General features: G+C 37.5%; 2 protein-coding genes across 2 annotated transcripts; one reads left to right on the top strand and one right to left on the bottom strand.

Annotated features, from left to right (window-relative positions):
* Positions 1–466: 466 nt before the first annotated feature.
* On the top strand, positions 467–1,432 carry LOC100751035 (olfactory receptor 10T2). Its single transcript, XM_027405020.1, has one exon. It carries the CDS (start codon positions 467–469, stop codon positions 1,430–1,432), a length of 966 nt encoding a protein of 321 aa, XP_027260821.1.
* Positions 1,433–9,228: 7,796 nt separating this feature from the next.
* Positions 9,229–10,176, bottom strand: LOC100750739 (olfactory receptor 491). Its single transcript, XM_035441333.1, has one exon. The coding sequence runs from the start codon at positions 10,174–10,176 to the stop codon at positions 9,244–9,246; it is 933 nt and encodes a 310-aa protein (XP_035297224.1). The 3' UTR covers positions 9,229–9,243.
* Between the last annotated feature and the right edge of the window lie 5,752 nt (positions 10,177–15,928).

Here is a 15,928-nt window from a genome sequence, read left to right as displayed (position 1 = left end):
AATTTTCCTATACTTCATTTGATTGTATAGTCGATACCGCAAAGCCCTGTGTAACCAGGTTTGGACTAGATCATAATACACACTTTACAGATGTTATTCTTTTGAATTCTGTGGGTGAGAACATGCACACCCTTTAAGTACTGTCTTCTTTTGGGAAGTTTTGACTTACAAGGAGAAAATGGCAAGGCGAGGTAGAGTGGAGGGGGTTGTTATAAAATGTGTGAGACTACACATAATTTACAAATTCATCATTTAGAGTTTCTCTTCTTCCGATGTTTGCTTCTGTCATTGAATGCAGCCACAGGTATATAATTAACTCTTTACAGGCTTTCTCATTAGCACTTCCTTGACTATGCAACAGGAGCTCATGATTGATGGCCAGTTGATATCAGCACTTAGGCATTCACCTCAGTCTTGACCTATAGCACATATTAACCTCTGGAGCAAAATTGTTATCAGCAGCAGGATGGGCAATCACACCACAGTGACCATGTTCCTTCTGTGGGGATTTTCCAGTTTCCCAGAACTGCAGAATTTACTCTTTGTTGTAATTCTCCTTTCTCATGTGACAATTCTTCTAGCCAATGCATCCATCATGGTGGCCATCAAGTTCAACCACAACCTTCATACCCCCATGTACTTTTTCCTTTTTGCTCTGTCCTTTTCAGAAACATGCACCACTATGGTGATTCTACCCAGATTGTTGGTGGACTTGTTATCAGAAAGCAAAGCCATTTCTCTCCCAGAGTGTGCCACACAGATGTTTTTCTTCTTTGGATTGGCAGCCAACAACTGTTTCATCTTGTCTGCCATGTCCTATGACCGTTACACCGCCATCCACAACCCCCTGCATTATCCCATTTTTATGACTAGAAAAATCTGCTTCCAGCTCATCATGGCCTCTGGTGTGATTGGCTTCTCAGTTTCTCTGTGCATTGTCATCATAATATTCAGCTTGTCTTTTTGTAACTCCAACATCATTCAGCACTTTTTTTGTGACATTGCACCTGTGGTTGCCCTTGCCTGTAACTGCACTTTTCTTCAGAAGCTGATTCTCCTTGCGTTCACCGTATTTGTGTTGGTGGGCAGCTTTATTTTGATCATGGTTTCTTATGTCTTCATTGTGTCCATAGTTGTGAAGATGCCCTCTGCCAAGGGAAGGTATAAGACGTTTTCAACTTGCTCCTCCCACTTCACTGTAGTATTCATCCATTATGGGTTTGCTTGCTTTGTCTATCTGAGGCCCAAGAATGGTGACACATTCAGAGATGACACATTGATGGCAGTGACATACACTGTTCTGACACCTCTGCTGAACCCTATTATTTATAGTCTAAGGAACAAAGACATGCAGACAGCCCTGAGAAAAATATTGGGTCATGGAATTAAGGGCTTCCCTCAAATGGTAAATAAAAGAGCTCAGAACATTTGAAAAGTTGATATGACTTTGCTAAATAAATGTGGAAACATGGAGTACTTCCAATAAAAATTATGAGAGTGCACAAAACAATTGAAGTGTTGACCTGATGGGTTTTATTTTCATATTTTTCTTACTACAAAACCAGGGGTCAATCCTGAAAACACAAATACAAATAACATTACACAGACTGAGCAAACTGGATTTCTGTATTTAGGAATATTTATGTATGTAACAACAATTAACTAAAAAGCGGAGCACAAGGCAGACTAAAGATCCAGCAAGTACATCTCTCCTCACTTTTCAGACCCCCCCAAAGGAACCCTCCAAATCTCTAACAACTGTGTAGTTTCCAGGTTCCACCTATGTCAGGAATACTGCCACTGAAGGAAAAATTAGAAGGTACTAGAATGGAATATAATTGCCTCTTTCATTTATATTGTTTTCCCAATATAAATGACAAAATATAGGTAGTTACACATGTGAGGGGATATAGTATCATATGATAGCTGGTAGAATAACTTCAACTTATAAAATACATTGTTGCATGGTCAATGATGTTTAGAAAGTTTGTACTTTGATACACTTAAATCATACAGACTTGTGTTTGTATTTTAAGTTCTAGGGAGCAATAAAGACCCACTGAAATGGGGGAAAACCATCTTTTCTTTCTAGAGCTCAGTGTCAAGGGGAATAAACTCAGGACTCATTTTTGTTACTGACAACATATGGAGTTTCAGACAATATATAAAGCTCCCAATATTAGAGTTGTTAAACTGAAGGAGAAGATTAATGGGAAAAGTCAATACCATCATGCTTTCCCTATGACCTACAAGGTCAAAGGAAAGAGCCAATTCACAAAAGTTGTGCTCTCTCTCTCTCTCTCTCTCTCTCTCTCTCTCTCTCTCTCACACACACACACACACACACACTAAATGAAGGAGAAAAGAAATTAAATTAGACAGAGATTTTAAAAAAGGGTATATAGGGTAGAATTAAGAGGAGATTGGATGGATTGGATAGATGGCTCAGTGAATAAGAACACACACTACTCTTGACATAGGACCTGTGTTCAGCTCCCTGAACTCACACTGTGTTTCACAGTCATCTACAATTCCAAGTCTAGAATTCAGCACACCTTTCTGCCTTTTGCAGGGAATAGGCATGCACATGGTGTATATCATGCATGAAAAGCACGTATACACATAAAAATGTAAAAATAATTAAAAGGAAAAAAAGCAGACAATGAAGAGAACTGGTCTATGGGAACTCAAGGAAGTTCTATCCTTTACGTGGGTATTGAATCTAACAATGCCTTTTCCTATGGTAGCATTGCCCAAGTGTTAGTAACAGATTGTACTGATACAAACACTAGCCTCTGATTTTCTACTTAACCTTGGAACCTCAACAGAAGAATAATGCAGATCACAGTAGCCATTCAACACAACTAGGTCATGTGAGTCATGGCACCCCCTCCTCTTTTATTGATCCCCATCTAAAGTTAGAAAGATCTGTCACCAAATATTTCTCAATCTAGTTTCCTCATTTTTAACTTCTTTTTTATATTTTTCATTTTTGTATTTTTATTTTTTATAATTTTTTATTTGAATTAGAAAGATTATTTTACATGTCAATCCCAGTTCCCTCTCCCTCCCCTCCTCCTCTGCCCACCCCCAACTAACACCCTACCTATCTCATACCCTTTCTGCTCTCCAGGGTGGGTGAAGCATTCTGTAGGGGGGTCTTCAGAGTCTGTCATATCCTTTGTGATAGTGCTTAGGTCCACCCCCTTGTGTCTTGGATCAGGGAGTATCCCTCCATGTGGAATGGGCTCCCAAAGTCTACTCCTATGCTAGGGGTAAGTACTGACCCACTACAATGGGCCCCATAAATTTCCAAGGTCTCCTCACTGACACCCACTTTCAGGGTGTCTGGATCAGTCCCATGCTGGTTTCCCAGCTGTCACTCTGGGAACCAAGAGCTCTCCCTTGTTCAGGTCAGCTGTTTTTGTGGGTTTCATTAGCCTGGTCTACCCCTTTGCTCTTCAGTCCTCCTTCTCTGCAGTTGGATTTCAGTTCAGTTCAAGGTTTAGCTGTGGGTGTCTGCTTCTACTTCCGCCAGCTGCTAGATGAAGGCTATACAATGGCATATAAGTTAGTCATCAATCTCATTATCAGGGGAGGGCATTTCAGGTAGTCTATCCTCTGTTGCTTAGATTGTTGGTGTCATCTTTGTAGTTCTCCAGACATTTCCCTAGTGCCTGATTTCTCTTTAAACCTAAAATGTCTCCTTCTTGCTTTCTTCTGTTCTTCCCCCAACTCAACCTCCCTGCCACATCATGTCCTCCTCATCACTCCTCTTCTTCTCTTCTCATTCTCCTAGTTCCCTCTCCCCTCCCCCATGCTCCTAATTTGCTCAGGAGATCTTGTCCCTTTCCGATTCTTGAGGGGACCATGTATTTCTCTCTTAAGGTCCTCCTTGTTTACTAGCTTCTCTGGCAGTGTAGATTGTAGGTTGGTAATCCTTTACTCTATGTCTAAAATCCACATGTTAGTGAGTAAATACCATGTTTGTCTTTTTGTGACTGGGTTACCTCACTCAGAATGGTTACTTCTAGTTCCATCCATCTGCCTACAAATTTCAAGATTCCATTGGTTTTTCCCACTGAGTAGTACTCCATTGTGTAACTGTACCACATTTTCTCTATCCATTCTTCAGCTGAGGGGCATCTAGGTTGCTTCCAGGTTCTGGCTATTACAAATAGTAATGCTTTGAACATAGTTGAACAGATGTCCTTATTGTATGAATTTGTATATGCCTAGGATTGGAATTGCTGGATCTTGTGAGCTATTGTAATGAAAACTCTATGGTATTGGCATAAAAACAGACAGGTAGAACAATGCAATGGAATGGAAGACCCTGATGTTAACCCACATGCCTATGAACACCTAATCTTTGACAAAGAAGCTAAAACTATACAATGGAAAAAGGAAACCATCTTCAACAAATAGTGCTGGCATAATTGGATCCCGGCATGCAGAAGACTTCACTAGATCCATATCTATCACCATGCACAAAACTTAAGTCTAAATGGATCAAAGACCTTAACATAAATCCAGTCACACTGAAACTTTTAAAAGCTAAAGTAATCAAATAAAGTAGAAACTAGGAAAACACTACAAAGAATCAATGTAACAAAGGGTTGGTTCTTTGAGTCTTTAAAGAAAGAAATTAAAGAAGATACCAGAAAATGGCAAGATCTCCCATGCTCTTGGATAGGTAGGATCAACATAGTAAAAATGGCAATCTTGCCAAAAGCAATCTACAGATTCAACGCAATCCCCATCAAAATCCCAACCCAATTCTTCACAGAACTTTAAATCTGATTTTGTCATGGAATATCATGTTTTCTCCATGTATAGTGATTGAAAGCTTTGCTTGGTATAGTAGTCTGGGCTGGCATCCATGGTCTGTTAGTGTTTGTATAATATCTATACCTTCTGGCCTTCAGGGTTTCCATGGAGAAATCAGGTGTAATTCTGATAGTTTTGCCTTTATATGTTACTTGACTTTTTTTACTTAGATGCTCTTAATATTGTTTCTTTATTCTGTGTGTTTGGGGTTTTGATTATTATGTGATGAGGGGACTTTTTGTGATCCATTCTATTTGGTGTTCTGTAAGCTTCTTGTAGTTTCATTGGCATGTGTTTCTTTAGGTTGGGAAAATTTTCATCTATGATTTTGTTGAATGTGTTTTCTGCACCTTTGAGGTGGGATTCATCACCTTTTTCTATACCTGTTATTCTTAGGTTTGGTCTTTTCACAGTGTCCCATATTTCCTGGATTTTTTTGGGGGGGGATGATTTGTTGGTCTTAAGATTTTCTTTATTCGATGATTCTATTTCTCCTAGTGTATCTTCAATGGCTGAGATTCTCTCTTCAGTCTCTTATATTGTGTTTATTATGCTTCTATCTGTAGTTTCTGTTTGTTTACCCAGATTTTCTAATTCTAGCATTCCCTCAGTTTGTGTTTTCTTTATTGTCTCTATTTTTAGTTTTCAGGTCTTGGACTGTTTGAATTGTTTTGGCTTTCCTTAAGAGATTTGTTGATTTCTTATATTTTTTGGTTTGTTTTTTCTTCCATTTCTTAAAGGGATTTTCTCACATTCTCTTTGAGGGCCTCTATCATTTTCATGAAGTTGTTTTTAGGGTCCTTGTATTCTGCCTCATCTTGTTTTGGGATGTTCAAGTCTTGCTGGTATAGAGTCCCTTGACTCTGGTGGCATCATATTGGATTTTCTGTTGTTGAATGTGTTTTTGTATTGTCTTCTTCCATTCCCTTCTTCCAGTGGGTACAGAAGGAGTCTCTTCCTCTCCTGATAGGTACAGGTCCAAGGTTCCCTTCCAGTGGGTGGAACCATGTCCAATATTCTGATGGCTCTCCTCTACCTAGTCCCATGGGTAGAGAAAGGGACTAGGCCACTAGGTGGCCTGGACCCCTCTGGGATGGGATCCACAGCACAGTCCCCAGGCCTCAAGTGTCCCTTTTAAAATTCTTTACAGAACTGATTTATATAGTCTCTGTCTCCTGGAAGCTTAGAGTTCCATTTCTAGTTAGTCTCCTGGAATGTTAGGTGCTAAAACTATCTAAACACATCTAATCACTTTACCTTGTTTCAGTCTTTCAGTAGTTATGAAAGGATTAATAATTTCACTTTTTGAAACCTATATCCATCTGTGATCACCATCTGTCACCACTTCCCATCCTCAATCTAACCATATTTTATATCTTTTCCATTAGAGAGCATATATCAGAATAGCTATCATTTTCAATTACAACCATGAATATAACACATTGTGATAATAGCCACCCCTGTTACCCACTATCACCCCATTCTCAATGCTTTATAATTGTCACCCCCATATACCATGCTCTTTCTAATCTGCTATTTTTTAAATTTTTAATTAATTAAATAATTGTTTTTCCAGTCTGATCACTATTTCTCCTCTCTCCCTCCTCTCCACTCAGTCACCCTACCAAACCTCTACTCTCCCCCTTCCCCATCCTCTCCTTCTCCTTTTTCTTCACAAAGGGGCAGGTCTTCCATGTATATTAGCCAACCTTGGTATATCAATTTGCAGTAAGACTAGGCATCTCCTCTTCTATTAAAGCTGGAAAAGGCAACCAAGTAGAAGGAATGGGTTCCCCAAACAGGTAACAGAGTCTGGGAAAGTCTCTGCACTCACTGTTAGGAGTCCCACAAGAAGACCAAGTTACATACTGTAACAAATGTTCAGAGTGCTGGGTTAGTCTCATGCAAGATCACTGGTTGTTAGTTTAGTCTCTGTGAGTCCTCATGAGGCCAGGTTAGATGATTATCTGGGTTTTCTTATGGTATCTTTGGATCCCTTGGCTCCCCTGTCTCCCATAATCCTTTCTACCCTTCTTCCACAGGATTCCTCAAGCTCCCCCTAATGCTTGGCTGTGGGTCTCTGCATCTGTTTCTACCAGTTGCTGAGTAAAGCTTCTCTGATGACAATTGGGTTTCAAAACATTCTATTATTATAGCAGAATATGATAGGAATCATATCATTGATGTTTTTTTTCCAATCATGTTCAGTTCTATCCTGTGTCTCTGGGATGTTGATCCTCTTGATTCCAGACCTTCAGTCAGTGTCAGGGGTGGGCTTCCTCTCATGGTGTGGGTTTCAAGCTGGACCAGTCATTGGTTGGCCACTCCCATGATTTTTCCACTGGTCTGCTTTTTCTAGTGTGGTTTCTTACACCTCCATTATCCTAATCTTGTTTTTATCTAGTTCTATTGTAAAATTTTCTTTGTGTGCTCTATTTTCTAAAAAGTGCTATTCTACAATCCTGGTTGAGATAATGCAGCTCCTTGAGCCTACTGCTTTTTGTTGTACCTTCTACATTTAAATTTGAGTACCAAAATTCCTCTAGATAAGGAAACATGTGGGTTTATATGATGTAGTAATAGATCGGAATCAGATGAGAATTTGGGCATTTTGGTATCCATGCAACACTGTTGCTTAATAGATGCTCAGTAAACAGTCAAACTGAAATGAACTATCTCAAGCAACATCATGAGAACCTGTGTTTCAGTGGAGTGCAAGATGCTTGTTTGGAGAAAGAAAGCCTCCCTGGCACTGGAGAAAGAAAGACAAGAAGTGGAATTTCATGCCAGTTTCCTAAGGGGGAAATAAAGACTTTTGTGCTTTGACTGTTCTAGCACCAATATGTGTCAATTCTTTCCCTATATATTTTTAAATTTTATTTGTTTGCTTATTTTTTCACTTTAACGGTGTGTTTAACTGTCTCTCTGTGTGAATTCAGGTCTTCAGACTTGGGGGTAAGCACTTTTACTCAGTTATTCATCTTGATGGCAAAATTTTATTTTCAGAATTTCTAAATTTATTTTTTTGTATTTCTAAATTTTAAATAAGGCATTAAACTATGAGAAATTAAAAGTGTGACATGCCTATGCAGCACCTCATAGTTTTCTGCATTTAATGTACCATGTTTCCTTTAAGCTTTGTTTAGACTCTTTCACTGAAAAGTACTGCATGGTTTCACTCAATAATAAATTATGAATAATTTACACTTGAGTGCAGACTTCAAAGTATCTACAAGCCCTGATGCCTTTTACCGCTCCTTACTGAGGATGGACAGTTAGATTCTGAGTCTGGCTTTTTGATGCCATACTCATTTGTTTTGCTGTTTCATTTGAGGTCCCATATTGTATCAAATTTGTCTCACTCTTTCCTGATTCATAAAAATCATAGGTATACAAAATGTGGTTCTTTCCACAAGAAAAAATGTGTAGTATGGTGTGCGACAAAATGTCAATCTTTTGCCTGCGTGTTCTACCTACTTATCACTTCCAGGACTAAGAACATATGGCTGTGGAAAGGCATTTACTGCAGAGCTTAGCCCTTGTAAATCTCTACATATAATGATGTTATAGTGTGTAAAATAGGTCTGTGTGTTTTCAATGTGTATTTTGGCACAGCTGTAATTCCACCCAAATGTTTGATAACAACTTCAAGACCTATTTATCTAAACATAAAAATGAATTTTAATGATAATAAATCCATTTTTCCAGATTTATACTTCCTCCATTGTTGGTACAACATAGATGATCTTTTCACATTCTTTCTCCAAAATATTGATGCAATGTATTGTTGAACAAGTCCATCACAGCATTTTCATTGCTGATTGTGGTGAGAGAGTATGAACACAGTGCATGGAAGATAGAATCAAGGGACTTGAATGAACACCAATTTGGATAACTATTTGATTTCTTTTAGACCAGTACTTTCACTGATATTTATCATCTGTGAATCGGCAGACGATTTTAATGCCAGGTCAGCAAACTTATTGTGGAAATCAAATGTAGAAGTGGAGACCATAGAATTATGTTCTCAATGTAAATCTTAAAACTACTGATGTACATAGTGTGATAATCTAACTACCTCCTCAGACAAGCTATTTGTAAAATAAAACAAATGATATCACTTCACCAGGTTGTTGTGCTTGTATATAGAATATACTTAGAGTGATAGGGCATACAGCAAGAATGAACTATTGTTTGGTACATGAATATTAAATGGAAAATTTCTTGACATCTACTGAAATTCCGTACTTAATACAAAACCATTTTTAAAGACACCAAGGTAACATCCAAATGGATACAGATTAAAAGTGAGATTTAGAAGAGCAAAACAAGATGTTACCTTAAACTACATGTGATAGACACTGAGAGTAATACATATAAATAAATTTTTTATGTTTCTTCAAAGAACAGATTTTATGAATATATTCTGACAGTTGCCTTCCTCAGGGCCTCCTTTACATCTCTGTTCCTCAGACTATAAATGAGGGGGTTTAGCATGGGGATCACCACTGTGTAGAACACAGACACCACCTTATTTTGTTCAGTAGAATAGATGGACTTGGGCATCACATAAATGAAGGTAATGGTCCCATAGTAGAGAGTGACTGCAGTGAGGTGGGAGGTGCAGGTGGAGAAAGCCTTGTGGCGGCCCTCAGTGGAGCGCATCTTCAGGATGGTGATGAGGATGTAGATGTATGAGATAGCTATGACAAACACTGTTACTACAATGATGGATCCAGCAGAGATGGAGGGGATGATTCCAATAATGGAGACATCTGAGCAGGAAAGTTTCAACAAAGGGGAGAAGTCACAGAAGAAGTGATCTATCTGATTTGCTTCACAGAAAGACAGGCTTATCAAACAACCTGTAAATGTCCAAGCATTCACACAGCCACCTACATAGGAAGCCCCAACTAAGAGGAAGCAGATTTGTGGAGACATATGTGTAGAGTAGAGTAGGGGTGAGCAGATAGCTACATATCGGTCATAGGCCATGGCAGCCAGCAGAAAGCATTCAGCTGTCCCAAAAGTCACAACAGAACAGAGTTGGGCTTCACAACCAAGCAGAGGGAGGGCTGTTCCATGCACAATGAATCCTATCAGCATTATAGGTGTAACTGATGTGGAATAGCCGATGTCCACAAAAGCCAGATGGCTAAGGAACAGATACATGGGGGTATGGAGCTGGGGACAGCTTCTTACTAAATTGATTATGCTAATATTTCCTACTAATGTGACAATGTATATTCCAAGGAAAAGCACAAAGAAGATGACACAAAGTACAGGATCATCTGTTAACCCCAAAAGGATGAATTTTGTCACGCTTGTGTAGTTTCCAGGCTCCATTTTCTGTGGAAATTGTTCCTGAGGAAAATGAAGAATTCGTTTGTTTAATATGCTCCTTCCAAACAGTCCTATCTGATTATGACTATTTCCCAGACTCAATCAGGTCTTCTATATCCAAACATGCACTTACAGAGGTTCTTCATTCAACATTGAGATTGAGGGTTTTATCTCTTTGCCTAAATGAGAAAGATTGAGCCTTACTCTCTGACATGTTATGTGGTGTTTCGTAAAGGTGCTTCTCCTGTCTTCTATAACAGGCAAAACTATTTCCCAATGTCTATATCAAGTTCCAGTGGAGTACTGGGATTCTCACCATGCTCAATGACACACTGAAATCCTAGACCCCCTCACTACCTTTCTTCTCCTCCATCATTCTCTTCAACCATTCCTCCTCTAATTTGTATTTAGGGAATGACACCACATTCACCCAGTCAGGTGTATCTGCAACTTGGAAGATTTTCTGCATCAAAGGTTAGGAAATTGAAATATTTCTCTCCAAGGTTCATTCCTTCCAGATATAATTTAAAATGACATTAGTATATTATGAGTAAACAATTTGATAGTAGTATTTTTACCTTACATTTTCATATAAAAATTCTGTAACATCATAATTAATTATAAACAAATTTTGAGAATGGACTGATGGAGCACTAGGTAGTCATTGATTTCATGAGAATAACTTAATTTAATTTAATTTGATATATGTTAATTTAATGTATGGTGATCAATTCTGTTTAGATTTTCACCTGTTCTCAGTCCTTTACTCTCAGAAATAGGAACACTATTGTATAAAAGAAGCCTCAGGGGAAATATATTAAAGAATAATCAGTTTAAATAATATTATTTTCAATATTTCAAATGAAGTATGTGTGTGATCAAAAACAAATTTATTCTTGTGACATGGAGTAATGAAAATACTAAACCAATTTATTCCCTATTGCTCATTAATTGTTTTGTTATGTACTTTGATGCTTTTCATAAAACAGTTTCATGCCTTCTCTGTTTAACTACTTCATTGTAACAAACACAAAATTCTTGTGTTTTGAGGCAGTCCTTATACTGCATAAATAACAATAAATCAGTTATCATTAGTTAGAAAAGAAGAAATGTTAAAGTAGCCATAGTAATACCTAAATAAAAATTTAAAAATATTACAATATTGATATAAAAATTCACAGAATGAAAAATAATTCTAAACCATTTCAGTCAGAATGGCTTTTGGGTTAAGAAAATTTTATTGCTCTTTCAGAGGATATGGGTTCCATTCCCAGCACTCACACGGCTCAAAACCATCTGTAACTCCTGTTCCAGGGGCTCCAAGCCCTTCTTCTGACCTCATGTGATACATATACACACAGCAAGAAAAAATACTTATGCATATTAAATAATATAAACTTTAAACTTTCAACAAAACTATTTTAATTAGGAACTTTCAGTGTCAGAAACTTACTCACACCTCATGGTACTTAGTCCAATTACAAACAATATTTTCAGTAACATCTATTGATTAAAAATTCTATCAGCTGTGTTTTCCTTTAACTAAAGAAAATCTATTCTATGGGGAGGGCCAGGCAGACTCACTGGTCTAATCCCTGCAGATTGATGTGCTGGATTTGGTTGGGTGGAGAGGGTGGATACAGTGTTGAATTCATAATTTTTAAAACATTTCACAATTCATTGAATTATTTCCATTTGGGGCCATATATAATAGTGTTTCCATTTAGATTATTAAACTCATGTTAGTAATATTAGTAAAATGCTTCCCATCTTCTGAATCAGCTATACAGCAGAAATACATATCAAACACATCAAACTGAGAACTCCATAGTCAATCATCAGTTACATTTTGAAATGCATCTCACTGCTATGACTATGCATGCTTTCCACAGTTGTAATTTCTTCAAAATTGTGAAATTCTTGCTAGTTTTCAAGAGAAATGAAAGAGGAATGGATCTGGGGAAAGTGGGGGAGACTGGGATGAGTGGATGGAGGGCAAACTGGTGGTGATATAATGAATGAGAGAAGAATTTAGAAAAAAAACAAAATTGTGTTACCATGATGCTCAGTTTCTAACCAAGGTCCTTAGTTACAGTAGTAATAAAAATGTAGCTTACTTCTAACAGCATTATTGCAGTTCTTATGGTTTTTTGAAGCATTTACCAGAAATAGGAAACATGTTTGTGTGTGTGTGCGTGTGTGTGTGTGTGTGTGTGTGTGTGTGTGTGTGTGTGTGTGTGTGTGTGTGTATTTTGCTTTTTGTTTGTTTTGTTGGTTTTTGTTTTTTCAAGACAGGGTTTCTTGGTGTAACAGCTCTGGATGCCCTGGAACCTGCTCTGTAGACTAGGCTGGCCTCGAACTCACAGAGATCCACCTGCCTCTGCCTCCTGAATGAGCAAACATGGCTACTAAGTGTCATGAGGATGTATTAATTCTTTAAATGTTCTCAAATGTTTTCTTTACAGTTAGTAATAATATTGCTCCTCTGATGGTTTGACTGAGGTCTTCAGCGAGGAAGTTGTAAAGTGCAGTGAATCAATAGCTGTGGTCCATTCAAGAATGCATTCCATCTCTTCAATGACAGCCCTTAGATGTGTTCAAGTCACTCTAACAACAGGCACCTTACTTTCCCTGAGACTCTATCATTTATAAACCTGTTTCAAATCCTATCAATTTTGCACCATGATTTTAATGGTACAAATCATCCATTTTCCATACAAAGCTCTTAAATGTTTGACTAAAGCTGTCATATCTCTCCTGTCTTGTCATTTCTAAACAGGTCCTGTGGTCCCTTCCTCTGTGATGTGCATTCCAGATTTTTGAATTTCTTATCAAACCATGAACATAGTTGTGTCTTAAGAAATGATGCCATTTCTGCTCTTTGCCTTTTGCCTCGTGGAGTTTGGTAGGGGGAATTCTTCTTCTGTTGTGATTCATCAAGAGTCCATTTGTGCTGACTGCAGTATCAGAGGCTGGATTCAGATAAGGCAGATGATCACACATTAGACCATTTTGGGGGGCTCTTAGTTTTTATACCCACACGATGTAATTTTGTTGCAAAATTAAAAGAAAAATTCTGTACAATTAAGAGAAATACTATACATAAAATTTCCAGAGGTATTTGATCACATGTCATGATTAAGCAACTTTTAAATTTAAATAGATATAAAATATTGATGGGCTTAATTATTCAATATTTTAATGAGATATATTAGTTTTCACTCAACACTTCAGAGAATTTTTGCCATAAACTTAAAGGAAAGCAGGAAGCACGGAGTCTGATATCACTTCTGTTCCTAACTAAATCATTCATATTCATGAACCTCTATTGGGTCCCCCCTCCCCTGCTTTTCCTCTTCATTGGAACCTGAAAGTATAGAGCTCTCACTGGCACACTTCTTGGCTGACCATCTATAGTTTCCCTGGATTCGTTAGCCACCTACCTGTGTAGATAAATAAAGAATATAGAAGTGTGAACCAAATCCAATAAAATAAGATTTTTTCCCTCTGATTTTCTTTTCATAGTTGCTTCTGCTCAAAATTAGCCAGAGTTTTGTCACACACCATTCACATTACCCTGTGTAGCCAGGGAAGAATGGTCCAGGTGAGCCAGGCTCATCATTGCACCATGACTTGTATAAATAAGAGTTCCATAGGAGTCAAGAGCTAAAACTAGTGAAACAGTTCTGTAACCTTCAAATCCTTCTTGAACTAATAAGATCCACGCATCTCACACTTACCTATCAGAAGTAGAATTGTTGATGCTGAATATCAAAGAAGAGTCTACAAAGTAGATGCATCCCATTTATTCTTGTAGTTGAGAACTCTACACTAGTCACCACTGACTGCAACACCTGCTGAAGAAATACAAATACATACATGTGATAATGATGATGGCAGGAGCCTGTGTGATGGTAGAGGAAGAAGGGAAGGTAAATATCAACATGAAAAGCCTCTGGGGCTACTGCTATTTGTCCCTTTGAGATAAAGTCCATAGGCATGTTGTACATAAATGACTTATGGAACCAGGTTGCTCATTAAGGCTTCTCTTTAGAACTTATTTAATATTTATTACAGCAAAATTCTTACAAAAACAAGCTCCATATTTACATAGAATTTAGTTCCAAACTTTCAATGTGTATTTAAGGATAAATATTTTATTTTGCCATCTGTAACACAAACCATTATGTGTCTTGGGGAAACATGAAGTGGAGCCACATGCAAGTTGAGTTTTAAATAACAAAACTTTAAAAAATGTATTCTATTATCATATCAGAAGAAAGAACATGAATAACTTGAAAATAAAACAAAAACTAAAATTACAAGAGGTTTGAATGTCTTCTAGAATGGAAACAGTATCAGAGCGTCACCTCATGAGCAAGGTCCCTGGAGTAGGTAGATCTCAGCAGAATATCAACTCTTCAACCAAAAGCTAAATATTATTCTACTTATCTTGCTAATCCTAATTCAGAAACTCTTCCATTCTTATGTCTGAAGGAGTGTGTTTAAAGCCACTATAGTAGTTGGAAGTAATATCCCTTCACGTCTCCATTTATGCTGATAACTGTGCAAAAATATTTTATACATATTGAACCTTTAAAGAAACTTTGGGATGTAGGTGCTTTTATTATTTTAATTTTCTTCATATGAAAGAACAGTGATCCCCTCCCCACTTTCAGTGTGGCCCATTAAACTCCACATTAATGTTGAACTCATTCTCTGAAGACAAAGGTCCTCACAAGCACATGGAAGTAGCCTCAAATAAGAGAAGCTAGAATTCTGTGCATACTCATTTTTCTCTTAACTTCTAGATAGAAAGGCGAGAATGTGCTCTCTGAGATTCCAACATGTCCCAGTAGAATTTGGTTGATCTTGCCAGAGTTACACAATCAGAAAAAAATGGACTTTAGGGTAATTATGGAAATGTCTTACTTGTAAAACCTCACGAAAGAAAGTTTACACACACACACACACACACACACGTATACATATATATATATATATATATAATATATATATATATATATATATAATGTATATATTATTTGGAGTCCATAAATCTCACTAAATAAAAAATATAAAGTAGTTACCTAACGGTCCCTGTATATATAGCTATACATAAGACATCGACTAATAGAAATATTAATGCAATGTTAGGACAGTAAACATTGAAAGTCTTGACTATCTTCATGTTGTGTGTAAATTACTACATTACAAAGCATATTATAATACCAACAGCAATCATTTTTAAAAGCATTGCAAAGATTCATGCCTAAAAGACCAATAGAAAAAATAGAATAAATCCAAAAATTCAAGTAATTCATAAGAAGTGATGAAATTTGAAGTAATTATAAAAACTTTATAAAGAGCCTCAGCATCATGTCTAGTGGTAAAATGGTGAATCATATCCCTCGGTGTTTGGGATAAAGGTCTTATGACTCACTCTTTCATGAAACATTAAAGCCAAATCCCAGGATTCATGAAAAATTCCTATATTTGTGTTTAGTAAATAGTAATAAACCTACAAAACACTTTATTATTAGCATATAAATACAACATATAGGGAAATAATTGATTCTTGCTCCCCCCCTGCTTGAGGTGTGTGTGGGCTCTGCTCTGGCCCCCAACTCCCTACATCCCCCTCCTTGGATCTCCCTGGGTCTTCTCTGTGCCTAGAGTGGACCTTCCCCAGCGGGAAGGACCAGCCTGAGTCTGGCCACACTTCAGTCTTGGCCTCCCCTCTGCCCTCTGCTTG

Source organism: Cricetulus griseus, chromosome 3 (assembly GCF_003668045.3).
Source record: "Cricetulus griseus strain 17A/GY chromosome 3, alternate assembly CriGri-PICRH-1.0, whole genome shotgun sequence".
Lineage (NCBI taxonomy): Eukaryota > Metazoa > Chordata > Mammalia > Rodentia > Cricetidae > Cricetulus > Cricetulus griseus.
The sequence above is the reverse complement of the archived record's forward strand: the minus strand, read 5'-3'. Positions and strand labels throughout refer to the sequence as shown.